A 20218-nucleotide genomic window follows, 5' to 3' on the forward strand; every position below is an offset into this window, starting at 1 on the left:
GCACAGAAAACATGGTTTCTGCCCCAAAATCACATTTCACACATATAAAATACGATTTATGTGCACAAAAAAATGGTTTCTGTGCCGAAACATTTTTTCTGTGTGCATAATTTGTATTTTATGCACAGAAGACATGGTTTATGTGCACAAATCCATGTTTTCCACGCGTAAAATATGATTTATGCACAAAAATAGCTTTATGTGCATAAATCATGTTTTGCTGAGTGCTAAGCCTCTTCTTTGCACACATTTTCTGGTTTGGTCGTATTTTTGAACTCCTGATGTGTTAGCATATTGTTAGCTTACTGCATCGGGAGTAAAATTAAAAAATTAGCTTATGCATTGAGATATTGCACGTTGACTTTCAGTTTTATTGCTCAGCTTTTTTTGCATGGGACCCTATGTCTGGCAAAGCCAAGACTTGTTGCTGTTCTGCATTAGAAGCATTTCATCTTTCCATTCCAGGACATAATGCTCCTTTATTAATCAAAGAGTTTGCTTCTTACTTTGCTTTTCAACAAATGCTAATCAGTTGCAGACCAACCAAAAAAATAATTGGGGCAGTGGTTTCTTTTAAAAAAAAAAATTGCATTAAAGTTTAGTATTTTCTCTTCTTTAGAATTTTTAGTAAAAGATTTTACAAATGTACCTACATAGAAAAGATTTCAGTGAGCAGCGCCGAGCCTTTTTCTCAAGATGTCGCCTGCCCTGGAATAATGCAGATAAATGCCGTGGTCAGTTTCAAAAGAACAGCAAGCCGTCGAAACATCAGCAAGAAAAAGAACTCGCACACCGCGTGCTTCAAAATTATGTGCTGGAAGCAGCACAGGATGTCATGGGGCGATCTTCTCCCTTTCTGGCTGCAAATTTGTGAACATTATTAAATTGCTTCTGGTTAGTTTTTGAAGAGTTCAGAGTTCAGCTAATGTGCTTAAATGGAGTGTTCGTTTTTGTTTTATTTATTTATTTATTTATTTATTTATTTATTTATTTGGAGGGTTTTGCTTTTCAAAAATTCAGATACTTCATTAATAGCTTTCACAAGTAATGGGCTTGCTGGAATTTTTTTCCCCTTCTTTTGTGTATCTGCTTCTTGTATGATGTAGCAGCTTCCTACGGTGCAGATGGCTATAATTTTTTTTCTTCCATTTTGTATTCTTCCCAGATCAGTCTCCTAATGAGGACACAAAAACAAGCCAAGGAGATAAAAAGGTTCGGCAGAGACTATTGGATTCTTCTTGCTAATGTGCCTCCGTTTGGTGACCGGTGTGAGTCACATTCCTCAGGGGACACAGAATGGATTCCTTTTCATGTTGTGGTCACTGGATTCATGATGCCATAGACCAGACTGAACGGAGAAGTCCGTGTGACTTACAGAACTGGAGACCTCCTGAATTACTTAAAAATCCATTAACAATGTAGTAGAATGTGTACGTTCTCTCGGCTGGATAATTGGAATTGCAGCTGAATATAGACTTTTATTTAATTGGATCCTGAAAATGGTGAAACTTAAGCTAGGTTTTCGGTTTTTTTTTGTTTGTTTGTTTCTTTTATTATTCTGCTTTTTCTTTTAAATCTCCATTACAGTGAAACCCACCATTTTGGTTGCAAAACTTAATGCACTGAGCTCTGAATGCAGGGTTTTGGGTTGTTTTTTTTAAACAATTGCTACCTTTGGTAGAAGGTACTAATGTATTTATTTCTTTTCTCATTGAAATGTAGTTTATGCAATATTTTAATGCCCCAAGCTTGTCTTATATAATAATAATTTTAAAAAAAGGGTCTTTCACTTGGGTTTTCAAAACTGCTTTGCTTTTTCTGTCAACTGCTTTTGCTGGAGATGAGCTGACCCAAAGTTTTTTTTTATCACAGATCCTGGCCTGCTGACAGAGCATGAAGTTTAGGCCCCCACTGATGACTCACATGTATTGTTTTGAAGCATTTGTAGAACAATCTTTGTCCTCTCGCTCTCTCTCGCTCTCTGTCTGACAGCTGACCTTGTTAGAACATGTCTTTGTCTGTCCTCGCTGCTCTTTCTCCAGGGCTGGAAGAAAGCTCTAAAGTCACTCATTGCAACTCCACTGATGACTTTCCAGTATAGCCGCCCTATTTGGGGTACTGGTGTTGGTGCTCACTGTTTTGATTGTTGCACAAAGTGCCCCCATGTCTATGAGCAGTATCATTGGGGAAAAACTATTCCAGCTCTCCTCCCGTGATCTTCAATCTCATGGTCTATGAGAGACCAATTGTCTTCCGCCTTCCTGTCCCTAGCAGAGAGACTCCAGTTTTTACGCCTTTTTTCCTTCTTCTGGCTCTTTTCTTTTGCTTCTGTTCTTCGTGTATTATTTCATTTCACCTTGGTTTTAGCCTTTTCTAGTCTGTCCAGTGTCCATTTGTCTTCCAGTCCCCCTACACTCCTAAGTCTGTGGTGGGATCTTTGCCAGATACCATGTATTAATGCATGTCCCACTCTAATAACAAGCACTTACCGTTTTAGTTCTTTTATTTTAAAATTGCTTTTGACTTTTGTAACAGTGGTAAACGTAGTAACTGATTTTTTTTTAAGGTTCTGTACAGGAGAACATAAGAAACAGAATATCAGGTTAAATAATGTTGTTTTTTCTATATTTTCGCTTCTACTTTGTCAATTTTTTAAAGCATTGAAGAGGTGTAATTAACGCCTGCCCAAAACGGCTTATGAGCGGGGTACCTGTGACACATGGAGGTGAAGTGCCATGGCCAAGGGCACAGTGGCTGCCTGTGACAGAAGCAAGAATTGTGCTCAGGTTTCTGGCTCTCAGACCCTGGTTCTATTTGCTTGGTCGCTCGCTCCCTCTCCCCATTATACACTGACGTAATTTAAGTTCTCTTTATTTTTACTTATCATAGGAAATGTCAGGGATACGTTTCAGGGCAGTGGTTACTCCCCACTGATGTGTTTCTTTAATATTCAGTTTTATCTAAATGTGGTGAGAAAGCGTATTGTAGAACATTGAACAAAATCTGTCCCTTGTTACAAGATCTGTTAAACTGAACTGGCTGCCAGCTTTGCTATAGCAAGCAGGCTGTGGAAAATGGCGAAACACTACCAGTAATTGCACTGAAGTACAATAACAGGATATTGTTTTCAGGTTTTGTCCAGAAATGCAAATGTTCACTGTTTAATAATGCTGCTGCTCTTTCGTATCATGTTGTAATGAAACATAATGAAACTAAGAAAAACAGATTCTGGTAGTGCAGATCCGTCTGCTGTAGTTCACGTTTGTAATAAATTTGATATTGTGGACAGGATTTTTGCAGTATTGTATGTATGTAGCATGTGCAGAATAAAACAAAGAAAGGGGAATTGTCATTTTGGTTTGTGTTGCTTTATTTATGGTCGTAAAGGGGGGGGAGCAGTAATCCAAAGATTTACACTGGGTAAATACACACTTGCCCGGGTAAAAACAGGGTCTGAATATTGGTCCCTCCCCTGGGACCACAGCTAACAGGATGGACGCTAAATGACACGTGCGTACTGCAAGCTGCCTTGAAAGTGGGCGACGCTGAGGGGAGGAGTTGGGGCACAGAGAGGATCGTTTGTGTGGGGATTTCCTTTTGAAGAGCCCACTGGCCTTGCTTTGCATCTGCTTCGATGTAAGTGGATAGTTGAGTGCCTGGCCCTGATTTTCAAAGAGAAACTCCGCGGGCAGTTTCCTGCAGGCGATTAACTTGCAAGGGGGGGCTTGTATTACTGTTCTCCCAATATTGGTTAGATAAGGCAGCATATGTTGGAAATGTTCATCCAACATAAAAACAAATTGAGCTGAATAAAAATGCTCATAGTAGTACTGCTACCTCTAAGGTTCAAATGGGAGTGAAAATGCAATGCAAATGAAACTAGCTAAGGAGTTTAAAAAACAGGTAGGGAATCTCTCTTCATATGATTTGCTTAGATGCCTGCATGTCAGTGTATGTGTCATGCTTGAAAAAAAGCATATTTGGCATCCATTTTTGTGATGTGCGATTTACATTTCTTCTCTGGATCCCATTCAAAATTGTCTCAGGAATGTGAATTAAGGGAGAAATCCACTTAAAACTGATTTTTCCATTTTGCTTCTTTGCCGCAATTTCATAGGAAATGTTCACTCAAAATTTTTTAAAGACTGAGAGGTAGATTTTAAAAGATGCGCGCGCGCACGTATGATCGATATAAAATACGATACCCGCGCGCACATGCACGCCCAATTTTTATATCGGCACGCGAATGTGTGGGGTGGGTTGCGACTCGCGCGCAAGGGGGAGGAATTTTCTCAAGAAACACGCGGCGACGCGATCGATCCTACCCCAGTTCCCTCCCTGTCCACTCCAATTAAGGAGTGGATTGGAAGGGAACTTTCCTATCCTCCTACCCACCCTTCCTCCCTTTTCCCCTCTTCTCCCCGACCCCTAAACTTACCCTATCTACCCTCATTTTTCTTGTTGCTGAACTTATCTGCTCCTCCGAGCAGGAGTAAGTTCTGCGTGGCTGCCGGCACGCGCTTCACTGGAACGGGGCCTAATGGCCGCTCTCCCGCCCAGCCCCCCCCCCCCCCCCCTTTTACCCCCCCCCCTTTGACAGAGCCCGGCACTTCTGCACGTGGCCGGGCCGTTTTTAAAATGAGCTCGGCGCTCGCACGGTCTGGCCAACCGCGTATCTCCTGGGTTTTGCGCGCACCGGGATTTTAAAATTTAGCCGCGTGTCTGCAAGTTTTCTTTCTGTGCAACTTTTTATAAGTCAAGTTGAAAAGTGTGCATTATGAGCCAGTATAATGCAAATAATATTGGGATTTCTTGTGCCTGCTGTTTTGCTGTGTGTGCAGGCACAAGCGCCCAGCTTGGAGGGCATAGTCTCCATGTCATGACAGTACACGAGCTATTATGTCCATTTTTGCTATACATATATGTCCATTTTTGCTATACATTTATATTTATACAATATTATACATATTTATTAATTGATACAGCTGAAATGTAAATATTCTTTGTTCAGTTTCCCCCCCTCTCCAGATCCTAGTTATTTTTCCTTGTTTTTTGTAACTTTCTCACATCCTAAATATCGTTATAATATTCTTTAAGTTTCATACTATTTTTGAAGTTGAATTGGGAATGTTGATTACTATGTTACTCTCTGCCTTTACTCACTTTGTTAATTGTAAACCGGGTTGATGTGATTCCTATCATGAAACTCGGTATAATAAAAATAATAAATAAATAATAAATAAATAAATTATGGAAAAATGGGGTGACACTACATACACTGCTACTGAAAAATGGGATGAAAATATGCGAGCTGTGGCAGCAACGGAGCCGAAAAATACATGCATCTGTTACAGCTAACAGGCTAAAAGTACTTAAGCTGTTTTGGGAAAAACAAAGTAAAAACGTGTACACTACACACCCACATGTTAGAGAAAGGGTGAAACAGTATACAAGCTGTCTGTGTCCAGTGATGGGGCAATGAGACTAAATGCCTGAAGTCATTTTGACACCACATTGTTCATGTAATGAATGGCAATTGCACAAATAAATAAATTAAACATTTAGGAAAGATGGGGCTACTCGTAAACAGCAATGCGCTGAGAACCAGGAAAACCAGGGTTGAAATCCCACTTCTTCCACTGACGCTCCTTGCGATCTCGGGCAAGTCACCTTGGGGGCCTATTTACCAAATGGCATTAAAATGTTAACCTGTATGGAACACCCGCGTGAACGCTAAATGTGTATTAAAGTGGCACTAACATGTTAATGGCAACAAATGTTTTCAATTAGTGCAGAATTTTGCTTTAAAATTAATAGTGAGCTAATCAATGTACAACATGCGCTAATCATCCTATTTTAATGTAATGCATTTACCGTCAATGTTATTGTGAGCATTAACATTACTACATCGGATTAATCAGAAACAAAAGAACTAATGTCCACCAGTTTATGTGAAAGTTCAATGTTATTACTTTTTTACCTTTTGTACACTGCCTTGGGTGAAAGTTTACTTTCAAAATGGCGGTTAATAAATTATAATAAATAAATAAGTAGTTCACAATTTAATACATTAATGATTATCTGGGGTGGTTGTTCATTTAAATTAAAACTTGAAAGTTGATCCGATTAGAGAATGTGGATTGAAGTGACCTGATTATGCCAGGGAAAGGCCAATTACTGCAGAAGCCGAGGAGGATAAACCAAGAAGTTACTTGGTGGGTTTCGATTCCTACATGGAGTGAACAACATAAAATATTTAAACGCTTCGAGTTATTTTTTTATTCATTTTGGTAAAAAGACTTCTATGCACTTTCCTGGTTTTGGTCAGGTTGCTTTTCTCCCACATTTATAGCATGTAAAGGGTCCTGTGAATCTATCCAGATATCGGAATCTACTTTTCTTGCAGGTCAAACATTTGCCCAATGGCAAGTTGAAGGATCTGTGCCTCCTTCAGCCCGTATGCTGCAGGAGCCTTTGAAGAAGCCACAAGAGTTAGCCATGGGTAGATACTGTCACCAGATGCACGACAAGGTCCAGGACAATCACGTTGCCTGGCCTGCATTAATGAAGCCATCATCCAAGCATGACTGTGTGCATATCCTGCTATTCCATGCCATTCCCAGAAAGGACATAGGCACTTAACAGATTTTTAGGAGCCCGGTATTAATGAGTACGGTGAGCTACGAGACTCTGCAAGCGATGCATTTGTAATAATATTTACATATGTTAACAGTTTTTTAAAATGCTTTACTATATGCATCTACACAAGGGGTAGGCAAATACTTATTTTCCCACTAAGCCATCCTGGCCCCCATACGTGCTGGCATCAAATTGGTCAAAGGGGAGAGAGTGACGCAGGATAGGAGAATCATGACAGGACTCCGGGAATCTGACCACAGTCTTCAGAATGTTTCTGTGCAGATCACAAAATGGAAGGGCTCCCGAATCTGGTAGGACACCTCGTCCTCATTCTTTGTGTCTCTGTCTCTGTTTTTTTCTTTCTTTTTCTCCCTCTTCCATGGCTGTTTGCTGTCTCCATTACTACATAAGCAGCATGTAGCCTGGTCCTCATTTATTTTAATCAATTAATTAATTCATTGAATGTATTATTTGCCACTCCCAAAAGGCCCAAGGCAAAAATGTGTGACCTTGAGATGTGACCTTTGAAAACTGCTGAGCCAATTAAAAAAAACCCAAAAAAACAGCAGTTTTGGGATTACAAACCAAATCCTCTGATAAACTTGATATTAATTATCATGGGGCTTTTTTTTTTTTTTTTTTAATTGCATTTCAGTACATACAGGCCCATACAGTAAACTGTGCAGGAGAGCCGGCGCTCCAAGGCGAGCGCCCGCTCTCCCAACGTGCGCCCAGGCCACTCTCCTGGGCGCGTGATTCAGTATTTAAACTAGCGCGTCCCTAGCACCTCCTTATTGGAGGAAGCAGCGGCTGTCAGCGGGTCTGACAGCTGACGCTTAATTTTACCGGCAACGGTTGTCGAACTCGCTGACAACCACGGGTTCAGAACACAGACGCCGGCAAAACTGAGCGTTCGTTTTCCAACCCACGGACCGCGGGCAGATTTTTTTTTTTTTTTTTAAAGATTTTTATTTTTTTTTATTTTTGGGGCCTCCAACTTAATATCGCTATGATATTAAGTCGGAGGGTGTTCAGAAAAGCAGTTTTTTCTGCTTTTCTGTACACTTGCCCAGTGCCGTCTGGCACCGCCTGTATAAGGGGTAATAATAGCGCATCAAAAACATGCGTCCAAACGGGTCCAAACGAACGCACCTTTCTGTATTGGCCTGATACTGTGAAAATATCTAATGACTTTATGCCCTAGTTTACATGAGTATTTATTAAGGTATGATATTTGTTATCAGACCAGAAAATATTCTGTTTATCATGCTTTGGAAGGAGCAACAAGCCGCTTAGGACTTGGGGTGATAACATGTTGGCACCCTTTAATACATACACCTCCGTCTTAAAAGCCTAGCGTTTCAGAAGTATAGACTTCTAGCTCTTGGGTGCTTGGTCTGTTAGCACATTTCTAGCACCTGGGAAGGCCAGATAGCTTCCAAAACAGAAAGAATAAAGAGACTGGTGTTTATAATTACTCAATTGTAGCTGTATAAATTGAGACACAAGTTGTTAGAGGACCCGAGTTTTTCACATGCTAGCAGAATGGGAAAAATCTGCTAACAAATTGAATTCATAGGACCTGTTCTAGTGAATAAAACACTGCCTGAAAAGCAGTTATTCACCTAAAAAAAAACCAAAAAAGAAATATGACGAAAAAGAATGCAGGAGGGAACAGCCTTGCAGCTACCACGTGTGTCCCATTGACGTCCTCTATTCTGGCCATAGATCTGCCTATAAACGTTCATTCGTCCTGATACATATAAACCATTTATTCACCTCTGGCAGCCTGCAAACCAAAAATAGATTAAACTCCTATTCAAAAGCTGGCGCACGCCTTGTCTGGACACACAGCCCCTTTAGTGTCCTGTGAGAATATTTTACGTTTGAAACCATTTCTGTGCTTGGGGGGAAAAATTGGAAATCTAGCTGCAGCAAACCCGATTCCTTTATTGGATGATAGCCCAAAGCAATTTTTAATAATGTTCTGTTTATAAAAACATGGCTATAACTTTTCTCAGGAAAAAGAGCCAGTGCTGCTTTCCTCTCCACAAGAACAGAGATATTAATCATTTATAAACTGCTGTAGCCTACTTTAACCCCTATATATTAGCCTATAAAACTTTCTCTCTAGGCTGCCCAGTGGCTTAGCAGCCGTGTGAGTGGAAGAACCGAGTTTGATTCTTGAGCCTGGGTTCTGCTCCCAGTGCCAGCTGACAATTCCCCAAAGAGTTGGATTGTATAGTGATTTTGAACATATTTAAATTAGGCAGTGAGATAACTGAAAAAGGGGGCAAGCATTTTGAGCTTCTTACTCTTAATTCGAGCAGACATCTTGACAGTAAAATACAAGGGTGGATTGGGCTATCAGGGCTTCGGGCATGACCTGGTGGACTGCACTGTCCAGTCACATTGCTGATGTTGGGACACAGTGGCCCCCATGCCTGTGGGGCCGCTGCAACCCACACCAGGTCTCCAGTAGCGTTTCTCGTATAGCAGGAGCCTTCCCCTAAGTTCCTGCTTGCTGACTTTTCATGCGGCAGCTCTCTAGTGCTTTTGTGGCTCTCTTGGATTTTCTCCCCCAGTTGTCTCCCTTCCCTGGCTCTGCCTCTCTCAGCAGGAGCCAGCCAGGAGGCCTCCCAGGGCTGCCTCACAGCTAACTCAGTTGCGCTCCTCCCGCGGCTGGAGCCATGAGAGGCGCTTACCTGCGTGGCCCGGAGGCCGCAGAAGCCGGGGCTGTCCTGCGGCATGGAGCCACCGACCTGTTGTCTCCCTGCGGTCTGGCTGCCATCTTGCCGGCATGGCAGGAGCCATGCCGGGCTTCTTTCGCAGCCCGGAGACCCCCACCAATGTCCACTCCTCCATAGCTTGGAGGCCGCGGTCCCTGGACTTAATTGCGGCATGGAGGCCTTCCTGCGGCCTGGATGCCACCACTCCCTCGACACGGCCTGCTCAGAGGCCTGACTCCTCCTCCTGCAGGGCAGCGGTAGGGATGCCGCTGTCCAAGGTCCTGGACTTTCTCTTCCTGCTCCTCCTAGGGGGCAGACCTGTGGCTCTCTTCCCTTCTTATAGGGATAGCGGAGGTGGGGCCCTCCTGTGAGCTCTGCCCCGGGTGTAGTTCTCTTCTGCCATACAAAGGTTCCTGCTGTCAGTACCATCTTGCCTTTTCAAGGAGCTAGTCCTCCTGGAGCCAGTCCTCCTTAGGACTCTCGTCTTTCAGCTTCTCAAGGCTTTCCGTTCCATGTGGGATCCCGTGTCTTTGTCTAGATGTTCCAAGTTCCTTGATGTTCCAAGTTCCTGTTCCAAGGTCCATGATGTTCCAAATTCCTTGATGTTCCAAGTTCATGTTCCAAGCTCCGTGATAGTTCCTTGATGTTCCTGTTCCAAGATTCGTGATTTTCCAAGTTCCTGTTCCAAGCTCCGTATGTTCCAAGTTCCTGTTCCAAGCTCTGTGATGTTCCAAGTTCCTGATGTCTCATGTGGCTCCACCGTCCCGTCCCTGTGTGGTCCGTGACCAGCCGCTGGGGTTGTGTAGGGCGCGCAGTGGTCGAGTGGTCCACGACCACCCCTGCTGGGGTGTGTAGGGTGCTCGGTGGGATCACAGTGGTTGTCGCCGAGGAACCTCCACATCTCTGATCTCATCAGCAGTGCAAGTCTCCGAGACCTTGTTTTAATCCTGAACTTGAATCTGAAACAGAACTCTGCTCTCTCCTGGTTCGGAGCTCCTTGCACTTGCTCATCCAAGTCCACGTCTGAGTCTTCCTAGCGCTCAGAGTCCTTCCAAGTCCTCGTCCAAGTCCTTGTCTCGTCGGATCTTCAATTCAAGTCATCTCGTCTCCTGTGTCCTTCCCAGACGTGGACTTGTCTCACCGCAGGGGCACACACCACTTGTCCCGTGCTGGGGAGCGCCCCCTAGCGCTCCCTTCCAATGCAGTGCAACAAACTCCATGCCTATCATTTCCTCAGTTGGCTCAACACTCTGCTGAGCCCCCCCCCCCCCCCCCTCATCCTTGGGCTGTGGCAAAATAAAAATAAAAAAATGTAAATAAAGACTATTGGGGCTTCTCTGGCAAGAAACACATCATCCCACAGCAACAGGCAGCTCACCAAGACCCTGTTATCCCACTAACCTTCAATAAGTGAGCAAAAATGTTTTTTATTAATCACAGAGGCTGCTACTGCAGTGTCTTCATTCTAGAGGGGGAAATAGAGAGAGTGTGTGAGCATGTGAGAGTGTGAGTGCGATTGATCTTTTGTGTGCATGAGTCAGTGAGCGTGTGAGAGTGTATGCATGACTGATTGTGTGAGAGTGTGACTGAGCATTTGTGTATGTATCAGGCAGCATATGTTTGTAACTGTGTGTGTGTGTGTGTGTCAGTGAGCATGTGAGTGTGTGTGACAAAGCATTTCTGTGTGAGTCAGAGTGTGTGTGTATTAGAGAATGTATATAAGAGCAAAAGGAGAATGTCTGCACAAACCCAACCTCCAATAATTTCAAGGTGTTTGGAATCAAAGGTTCCCAGGAATGGAGAGCAGGAGATTTTTTATCCTCATTGGTTTTAATTATTGGATGTTTGATGTGTCTGCTGTTTTGAAATATTTTATTGGGGTTTAGGAAATGTTTTAAAATATGTATTTGAACTTTTAATTATTAGATATTCTGGAGCTGCCTGCCAGCTGCTGGAACCGAACCACAGGAGGAACGCAGGAACACAGAGGCCACCCAACGCAGATGTCATTGGAGCATCAGGGGCCTGTAAGAGGAGGTGCCCCTGAGGTGGGAATTGAGCTGCCTGCCTGCTGGTGGAATTGGACCCGAGGAGGAGCACAGGGACACCGAGGCCACCCAACGTCGACGTCATCGGAGCATAAGGGGCCTATAAGAGGAGGTGCCCTGTGGCACACCGCCACTAGCGTGCGAAAGAGGCACTCCCCCTTTATGAAGATTTTTCTCAAGAACTTTTTCAGTTGAGAAATGGGAAGAAAGAGAAAAGGGAAGCCTCCTTATCTCCATCAAACCTCCAGCTCGACTCCTGTAAGTGGCTCCATGGATCGTCACATGGTTTCCAGCTCAACGCTGCACGAAAATGTGAGTACAGACCTGGTTAGAGTCTCCTTAAGTCCTGAAGAGAGATCTTCCCCTTCTATTCCATCTGGTTCAACTTTTCAACAAGAGGTTATTAAGGATCAACCTTGTGATTTTTCTTCTCAGCTATTGGACCTAGGTTTACATATGGGTCAGTCAAACAAAAGGGAAGTCAATTAGTCTAATCCCGACTCCAGTTCAACTTTTATCTGGAGCTAGAACAGAGAAGTCAAATTCCCTACCTGCTTCAGGGGAAATATCTTTCAAAGATATTTGGAAGATGGTTGTGTGAATAGTCTCTAAACTATCAAACTCTGTTACTCAGTTGAATCAATTTTCTAAAGATACTGTTAGTAAATTTAAGGAAATTGATGCTAGACTTTCAGTTGTAGAATCAGCAATGTCTGCCTAATCTTCTTCTATTTCTAAATTGCAGTCAGTGTCCACGGTAGGAATTAAAGATAGAATTCTTCTTTACTCTAAATGTGAATTACTGGAAAACTAACTTAGGTCTAATAACCTTCGCTTGTTGAATTTTCCTATTTCCCGCCTGATTTCAGGCGAGGAATACTTTAAGAAATATGTGATTGAAGTATTGCAATTCCTCCCTGAGAAGATATACTTGATCAATAATTCTTATTATATATCTGATAAAAAGAGGGCTTCAGGCAATGGGACATAGGAGGTAGATGTTCTGCTTTCTCTACCCAGTCCAAATCAATCTTCATTTTTGCAGACTTCTGACCATAGTGTCCCCACGAGAACCATTTTTGTAGTTTCTTTTTCATTGACCACTCAGAGGGAAATATTTTTAAGTAATATTTTAAATATAAGGAGTCTTTATCTTGTGGTCATAAGGTATTGGTTTTTCCAGATGTTTTGAGGGAGACGCACATCAGAAGGAAGCAATTTCTCAAATTAAAACCTCATGTTCTCTCTATTAGTGCCTTGTTTTATTTACGGTTTCCAAGTAAATGTATCATTACATTTCAGAGGCGTAAGTTAGCATTTGTAGATTCATTACATTTGGAAGCTTTCTTACTGGGTAAATCTGTTGGATAAATAATGGCTGTTAAGAACATAAGAAATTGCCATGCTGAGTCAGACCAAGGGTCCATCAAGCCCAGCATCCTGTTTCCAACAGAGGCCAAACCAGGCCACAAGAACCTGGCAATTACCCAAACACCAAGAAGATCCCATGCTACTGATGCAATTAATAGCAGTGGCTATTCCCTAAGCCAACTTGATTAATAGCAGTTAATGGACTTCTCCTCCAAGAACTTATCCAAAACATTTTAAACCCAACTACACTAACCACATACTCTGGCAACAAATTCCAGAGCTTAATTGTGCGATGAGTAAAAAATAATTTTCTCCGATTAGTCTTAAATGTGCTACTTGCTAACTTCATGGATTGCCCCCTAGTTCTTCTATTATCCAAAAGTGTAAATAACTGATTCACATCTACTCATTCAAGACCTCTCATGATTTTAAAGACCTCTATCATATTCCCTCTCAGCCATCTCTTCTCCAAGCTGAAAAGTCCTAACCTCTTCAGCCTTTCCTCATAGGGGGATCTGTTCCATCCCCTTTATCATTTTGGTCACACCTCTCTGTACCTTCTCTATCGCAACTATATCTTTTTGAGATGCGGAGACCAAAATTGTACACGATATTCAAGGTGCGGTCTCAACATGGAGCAAAACAGAGGCATTATGACATTTTCGTTTTGTTAACCATTCCCTTAATAATTCCTAACATTCTGTTTGCTTTTTTGACTGCTGCAGCACACTGAGCCAACGATTTCAAAAGTATTATCCACTATGATGCCTAGATCTTTTTCCTGGGTGGTAGCTCCTAATATGGAACCTAACATCTTGTAATTACAATGAGGGTTATTTTTCCTTGCACTTGTCCACATTAAATTTCATCTGCCATTTGGATGCCCAATCTTCCAGTTTTGCAAGGTCCTCCCGCAATGTATCACAATCCGTTTGTGATTTAACTACTCTGAATAATTTTGTATCATCTGTAAATTTGATAACCTCACACGTCGTATTCCTTTCCATATCATTTTATAAATATATTGAAAAGTACTGGTCCAAATACAGATCCCTGAGGCACTCTACTGTTAACCCTTTTCCACTGAGAAAATTGACCATTTAATCCTACTCTCTGTTTCCTGTCTTTTAACCAGTTTGTAATCCACAAAAGGACATCGCCTCCTATCCCATGACTTAGTTTTCTTAGAAGCCTCTCATGTGGGACTTTGTCAAACGCCTTCTGAAAATCCAAATACACTACATCTACCAGTACACCTTTATCCACATGTTTTTTAACCCCTTCAAAGCAATGAAGCAGATTTGTGAGACAAGACTTCCCTTGGGTAAATCCATGTTGACTGTGTTCCATTAAATCATGTCTTTCTATATGCTCTGTGATTTTGATCTTTAGTATAGTTTCCACTATTTTTCCCAGCACTGAAGTCCGGCTCACTGATCTATAGTTTCCCGGATTGCCCCTGGGCCCTTTTTAAATATTGGGGTTACATTGGCCACCTTCCAGTCTTCAGGTACAATGGATGCTTTTAATGATAGGTTACAAATTTTAACTAATAGATCTGAATTTCATTTTGAGTTTTCTTCAGAACCCTAGGATACATACCATCCAGTCCAGATGATTTGCTATTCTTTATTTTTGTCAGTCTGGCTTACTACGTCTTCCAGATTCACAGTGATTTGGTTCAGTTCATCTGACTCATCACCCTTGAAAACCATCTCCGGAACTGGTATCTCCCCAACATCCTCATTAGTAAACACAGAAGCAAAGAATTAATTTAGTCTTTCTGCAATGGCCTTATCTTCCCTTCGAGCCCTTTTAACCCCTCGGTCATCTAATGGTCCAACCAACATGCCTCACAGATTTCTTGTTTCGGATAAATTTTAAAAAGTTTTTTATTATGAGTTTTTGCCTCTAAAGCCAACTTCATTTCAAATTCTCTCTTCGCTGTCTTATCAATGTTTTACACTTAACTTGACAATGCTTAATTGTTTTCCTATTTTCTTCAGGTGGATCCTTCTTCAAATTTTTTAAGGATTTTTTTTGGTTAAAATAGTCTCTTTTACCTCATCTTTTAACCATGCCAGTAATCGTTTTGCCTTTCTTCCACCTTTCTTAATGCGTGGAATACATTTGGACTACGTGTTGGGATATTGGTAGAGATTGTAATCACAGACAACTGCAATTATGTGGATTATATTGGTTTAATGTGATTTAAGTTAATTTCTTTTATGTTTATACCAATATATATATGTGTGTGTGTGTATATGTGTATATATATATATATATATATATATATAATTTTTCATTTCTGATTATTTCATGTTTCTTGTAAATATGAATTAAACTAATAAAGAATTAATTATTAAATAATTATTGGATATTCTATTCATCAACTGTTTTGAAATATGTATGTTTGATGTTTTTATATTTCTTGATTTTATTGTTTGATGATTTATAAGGAATGGTGTTGATTCTATTTTTTCCACAGTTGCACTGCATACACAGTTTGGCTTGATATGGTTTCTAGTTCAGGTTTTGTCTGTACATTTCTATTTATACTTTATGATCTCTTTATTCTATGTTTGGTGAGGGTCTGTTTATGTTCTGCATATGTTACCGATGTGAGGTATTCTGGCTAGCATGCAGTTTCTGTGTAGGCTGCTATAGATCCCTATGTTCTGTTTTCCTAATAGATGGTATACTGGTGTTTTAAAGCTTGGTGTAGTATTTGCAGTGTTGCCTTTTCATAGGTAGGGTTGCTACTGTTTGAGTGCTGTTTTGGTATGGATAATTTACTATATTGTAATTGTAATTCAATTTACTCATGGCTTTCTGAGGGCCAAGGCCATACCCAATACACAGTACAATAGACCTAATGCCATAAGAGTTCCAACTGTCTTTTTGCAGAGTTTTTTATGGTTGGCTCCACAGTAGTGCATGTAAATATAATATGCATGATGTCAGTGATATTTTTACCCTCGGAAGACTGAACTTGGATGTCATTTTTCATGTAAAATCTGTTGTTATAATTGTATATGTAACCTTGCAGTGAAGCCGTGTAAAATCCTCTTTTATGTAATACTACCTGTGGAGCTCTGCAAGGATCAGATTTTGTAATGCTTAAGGCTGTAAGCCCTTCAGCTCAATCACTTGCCCAGCATCAAAGCATATAACACCATTGAATTTTACTGAGAAATGAACAAAACTTGATTATTTGCTCATAAGAAACAAATGCTTTATAGATCTGTGCAAACGGATTAGTTAGAGATTAGCAAAACAATCTGAATTAAAGTGTATATGAAAAGACAACACTACAAATATTACACAAGGTCCTAAAAAAAACAATACTCCAACTATTAGGAAAAAAGACCAAGCCAGGTTGCTATAGATCCCTACATATAAACTACACGCTAGAAGGTGAATTTTAAATTGTAATGACAGAGAAGAACATCTTGGCGGGGGGGTGGCGCTTTATGTCCAGGATGGCATGGAGTCCAACAGGATAAAGATCCTGCATGAGACTAAATGCACAATCACATCTTTATGGGTAAAAATACCTTGTGTGTTGGGGAAGAGTATAGTGATAGGAGGATACTTTTGCCCGCCTGGCCAAGATTGTGAGAGGGACAGTGAAATGCTAAGAGAAATTAGGGAAGCTAACCAAATTGGTAGTGCAGTAATAATTCGGAGCGGCAGTAGGCACAGAGGCAGTAGCCACAGAGGCATTCAAACACTGCACGGAGCGGCCAGTAGCCACAGAGGCATTCACGGAGCGGGAATGCCAGTGTCCAGTAGTTGGTGTTCCACCTTCATGGAGCGGAAGGATGGAGGGCTGCTATCTCCAAAAAAAACAAAAAACAAAAAACAAAAAAACAAACAAAAAAATAAAAACAGGGGTGGGTAAGAGTATGGGGTAAGGGTATGGCCTGCTTGTTACAGCGGTTGCTACCCCTAATTGAGCTGGACGTTCACTTGGATGCAGATACGGCGCTGCTCTCTAAATTGGTGGTGGGGTGGAGGGGAATTAGGGCTGGAGGATACTGGAAGCCAATAGTACAGGTGGGAGAGAAAAAAAGGGGAAAAAATGGATAAAGTGCATAGCTTGCTGGGCAGACTAGATGGGCCGTTTGGTCTTCTTCTGCCGTCATTTCTATGTTTCTATGTTTCTATGTTAATAGGAGATTTCAATTACCCCAATATTGACTGGGTAAATGTAACATCGGGACATGCTAGAGAGATAAAGTTCCTGGATGGAATAAATGACAGTTTTATGGAGCAATTGGTTCAGGAACCGACGAGAGAGGGAGCAATTTTAGATCTAATTCTCAGTAGAGCACAGGATTTGGTGAGAGAGGTAACAGCTTTGCAATAGTGATCATAATATGATCAAATTTGAATTAATGATTGGAAGGGGGGACAGTATCAGCAAATACACGGCTCTAGTGCTAAACTATCAAAAGGAAACTTTGATACAATGTGAAAAATAGAAAAAAAACTGAAAGGAGCAACTACAAAGATAAAATGTGGACATTGTTAAAAAATACCATCCTAGAAGCACAGTCCAGATGTATTCCACACATTAAGAAAGGTGGAAGGAAGGCAAAATGATTACCAGCATGGATAAAAGGTGAGGTGAAAGAGGCTATTTTAGCCAAAATATCTTCATTCAAAAATTGGAAGAAGGATCCAACAGAAGGAATAGGTTAAAGCATAAATGTGGGCAAGTTAAATGTAAGACATTGATAAAACAGGCTAAGAGAGAATTTGAAAAGAAGTTGGCAGTAGAGGCAAAAACTCACAGTAAAAATCTTTTAAAATATATCCGAAGCAGAAAGCCTGTGAGGGAGTCAGTTGGACTGTTAGATGATCGATGGGTTAAAGGGGCACTTAGAGAAGATAAGTCAATCGCGGAAAGATTAAACGATTTCTTTGCTTTGGTGTTTACTCAAGAGGATGTTGGGGAGATACCCATTCCAGAGAAGGTTTTCATGGGTAATGATTCAGATGGACTGAACCAAATCATGATAAACCTAGAAGATGTGGTAGGCCTGATTGACAAACTTAAGAGTAGTAAATCACCTGGACCGGATGGTATACACCCCAGAGTTCTGAAGGAACTAAAAAATGAAATTTCAGATCTATTAGTAAACATTTATAACCTATCATTAAAATCATTCATTGTACCTGAAGACTGGAGGGTTGCTAATATAACCCCAATATTTAAAAGCTCTAGACGCAATCAGGGAAACTATAGACCAGTTAGCCTAACTTCAGTGCCAGGAAAAATAGTGGAAAGTGTTCTAAATATCAAAATCACAGAAGATATTGAAAGGCATGGTTTAATGGAACAAAGTCAGCATGGCTTTACCCAGGCAAGTCTTGCCTCACAAATCTACTTCACTTTTTAGAAGGGGTTAATAAACATGTAGAAAAAGATGAACCGGTAGGTATAGTGTATTTGGATTTTCAGAAGGCATTTGACAAATCCCTTATGAGAGGCTTCTAGGCAAAGTAAAAAGTCATGGATAAGTGGTGATGTCCTTTCGTGGATTACAAACTGGTTAAAAGACAGGAAACAAAAGGTAGGATTAAATGGACAATTTTCTCAGTGGAGGGGGCAGTGGAGTGCCTCAGGGATCTGTACTGGGACCCATGCTTTTCAATATATTTATAAATGTTCTGGAATGGAATACGACGAGTGAGATAATCAAATTTGCAGATAATACAAAATAATTCAGAGTAGTTAAATCACAAGCGGATTGTGATACATTGCAGGAAGACCTTGTGAGACTGGAAAATTGAGAATCCAAATGGCAGATGAAATTTAATGTGGATAAGTGCAAGGTGATGCATATAGGGAAAAATAACCCATGCATAGTTACACAATGTTAGGTTCCATATTAGGAGCTGCCACCCAAGAAAGAGATCTAGATATCGTAGTAGATCATTGAAATCGTCGGTTCAGTGTGCTGCGTCAGTCAAAAAAGCAAACAGAATGTTAGGAATTATTAGGAAGGGAATGGTGAATAAAATGGAAAATGTCATAATGCCTCTGTATCGCTCCATGGTGAGACCGCATCTTGAATATTGTATACAATTCTGATCACCGCATCTCAAAAAAGATATAGTTGCGATGGAGAAGGTACAGACAAGGGCAACCAAAATGATAAAGCAGATGGAACAGCTCCCCTGTGAGGAAGGACTAAAGAGGTTAAGACTGTTCAGCTTGGAAAAGAGACAGCTGAGGGGGGGATATAATAGAGGTGTTTAAAATCATGAGAGGTCAAGATTGGGTAAATATGAATCGGTTATTTACTCTTTTGGATAATAGAAGAACTAGGAGGCACTCCATGAAATTAGCATGTGCACATTTAAAACTGATCGGAGAAAGTTCTTTTTCACATAATGCACAATTAAACTCTGGAATTTGTTGCCAAAGGATGTGGTTAGTGCAGTTCGTGTAGCTGGGTTTAAAAAAGGTTTGGATAAGTTCTTGGAGGAGAAGTCCATTACCTGCTATTAATGAAGTTGACTTAGAAAATAGCCACTGCTATTGCTGGCATCGGTAGTATGGGATAGCTTGGTTTTTGTGTACTTGCCAGGTACTTGTGGCCTGGATTGGAAACAGGTTGCTGGGCTTCATGGACTATTGGTCTGACCCAGTATGGCATGTTCTTATCAAGAGCAGAAGTAAACATGGATTTAAACGTGTAATTTTTGGCCTCAACCTGGAATGCCCCTGACATACCCCAACTCCGCTGCTTTTTTTTTTTTTACTGATGCACACACATATATGTACATATTTTGTGACTTTTAAAATATGCATTGCTAATGCACGGCCCATATAATGCATATAGGGGTCTTTTCACATGAGCAACACTTTTAAAATTTATCCCTTAGGATGAAAAATCCCAAGGGAGAAGTACATCATTGGAGGTGAAATTCTTCTAAACACGAAGAAAGAGCGGGATCTGGGGGTGATTGTATCTGATGATTTAAGGTGGCCAAACAAGTGGCTTTATCTATGGCAGAAGCCGGAAAGATACTTGGCTGCATAAGGAAAGGAATGGTCAGCAGAAAAAGGGAGGTGATATTGCCCCTGTGTAAGTCCCTGGTGAGACCTCATTGGAATACTATGTACAACTCTGGAGAATTTACTTTCAAAAGGATATAAAAAGGATGGAGTCAGTCCTGAGGCTGGCTACTAAAATGTTTAGTGGTCTTCATTCTAAAGCCTATGGGGCTAGACTTAAAGATTTAAACATGCATACCCTAGAGGAAAGGCGAGATAGGGGAGATATGATACAGACATTTAAATATCCCAAAGGATTCCATGCACAGGAGGCGAGCCACTTTCAACAGATAGGAAGCTCTGGAACAAGGGATCATGGTGAGGGTGAAAGGTGGTAGACTCAGGAGTAATCTTAGGAA

At 41.1% G+C, this 20218-nt stretch overlaps 1 protein-coding gene across 1 annotated transcript in view; it reads left to right on the top strand.

Moving 5' to 3' along the window:
• LOC115091952 (pannexin-1-like) overlaps nt 1-3350 on the top strand; it is a 77558-nt gene extending 74208 nt beyond the window's left edge. The window contains exon 5 of the mRNA XM_029602338.1: nt 1166-3350. Coding sequence (XP_029458198.1) covers nt 1166-1245 — 80 coding nt within the window. The 3' untranslated portion in view covers nt 1246-3350. The remainder of the gene's footprint in view (nt 1-1165) is intronic.
• Nucleotides 3351-20218: the final 16868 nt, after the last annotated feature.

The sequence above is a fragment of the Rhinatrema bivittatum genome, chromosome 5, assembly GCF_901001135.1.
Source record: "Rhinatrema bivittatum chromosome 5, aRhiBiv1.1, whole genome shotgun sequence".
NCBI lineage: Eukaryota > Metazoa > Chordata > Amphibia > Gymnophiona > Rhinatrematidae > Rhinatrema > Rhinatrema bivittatum.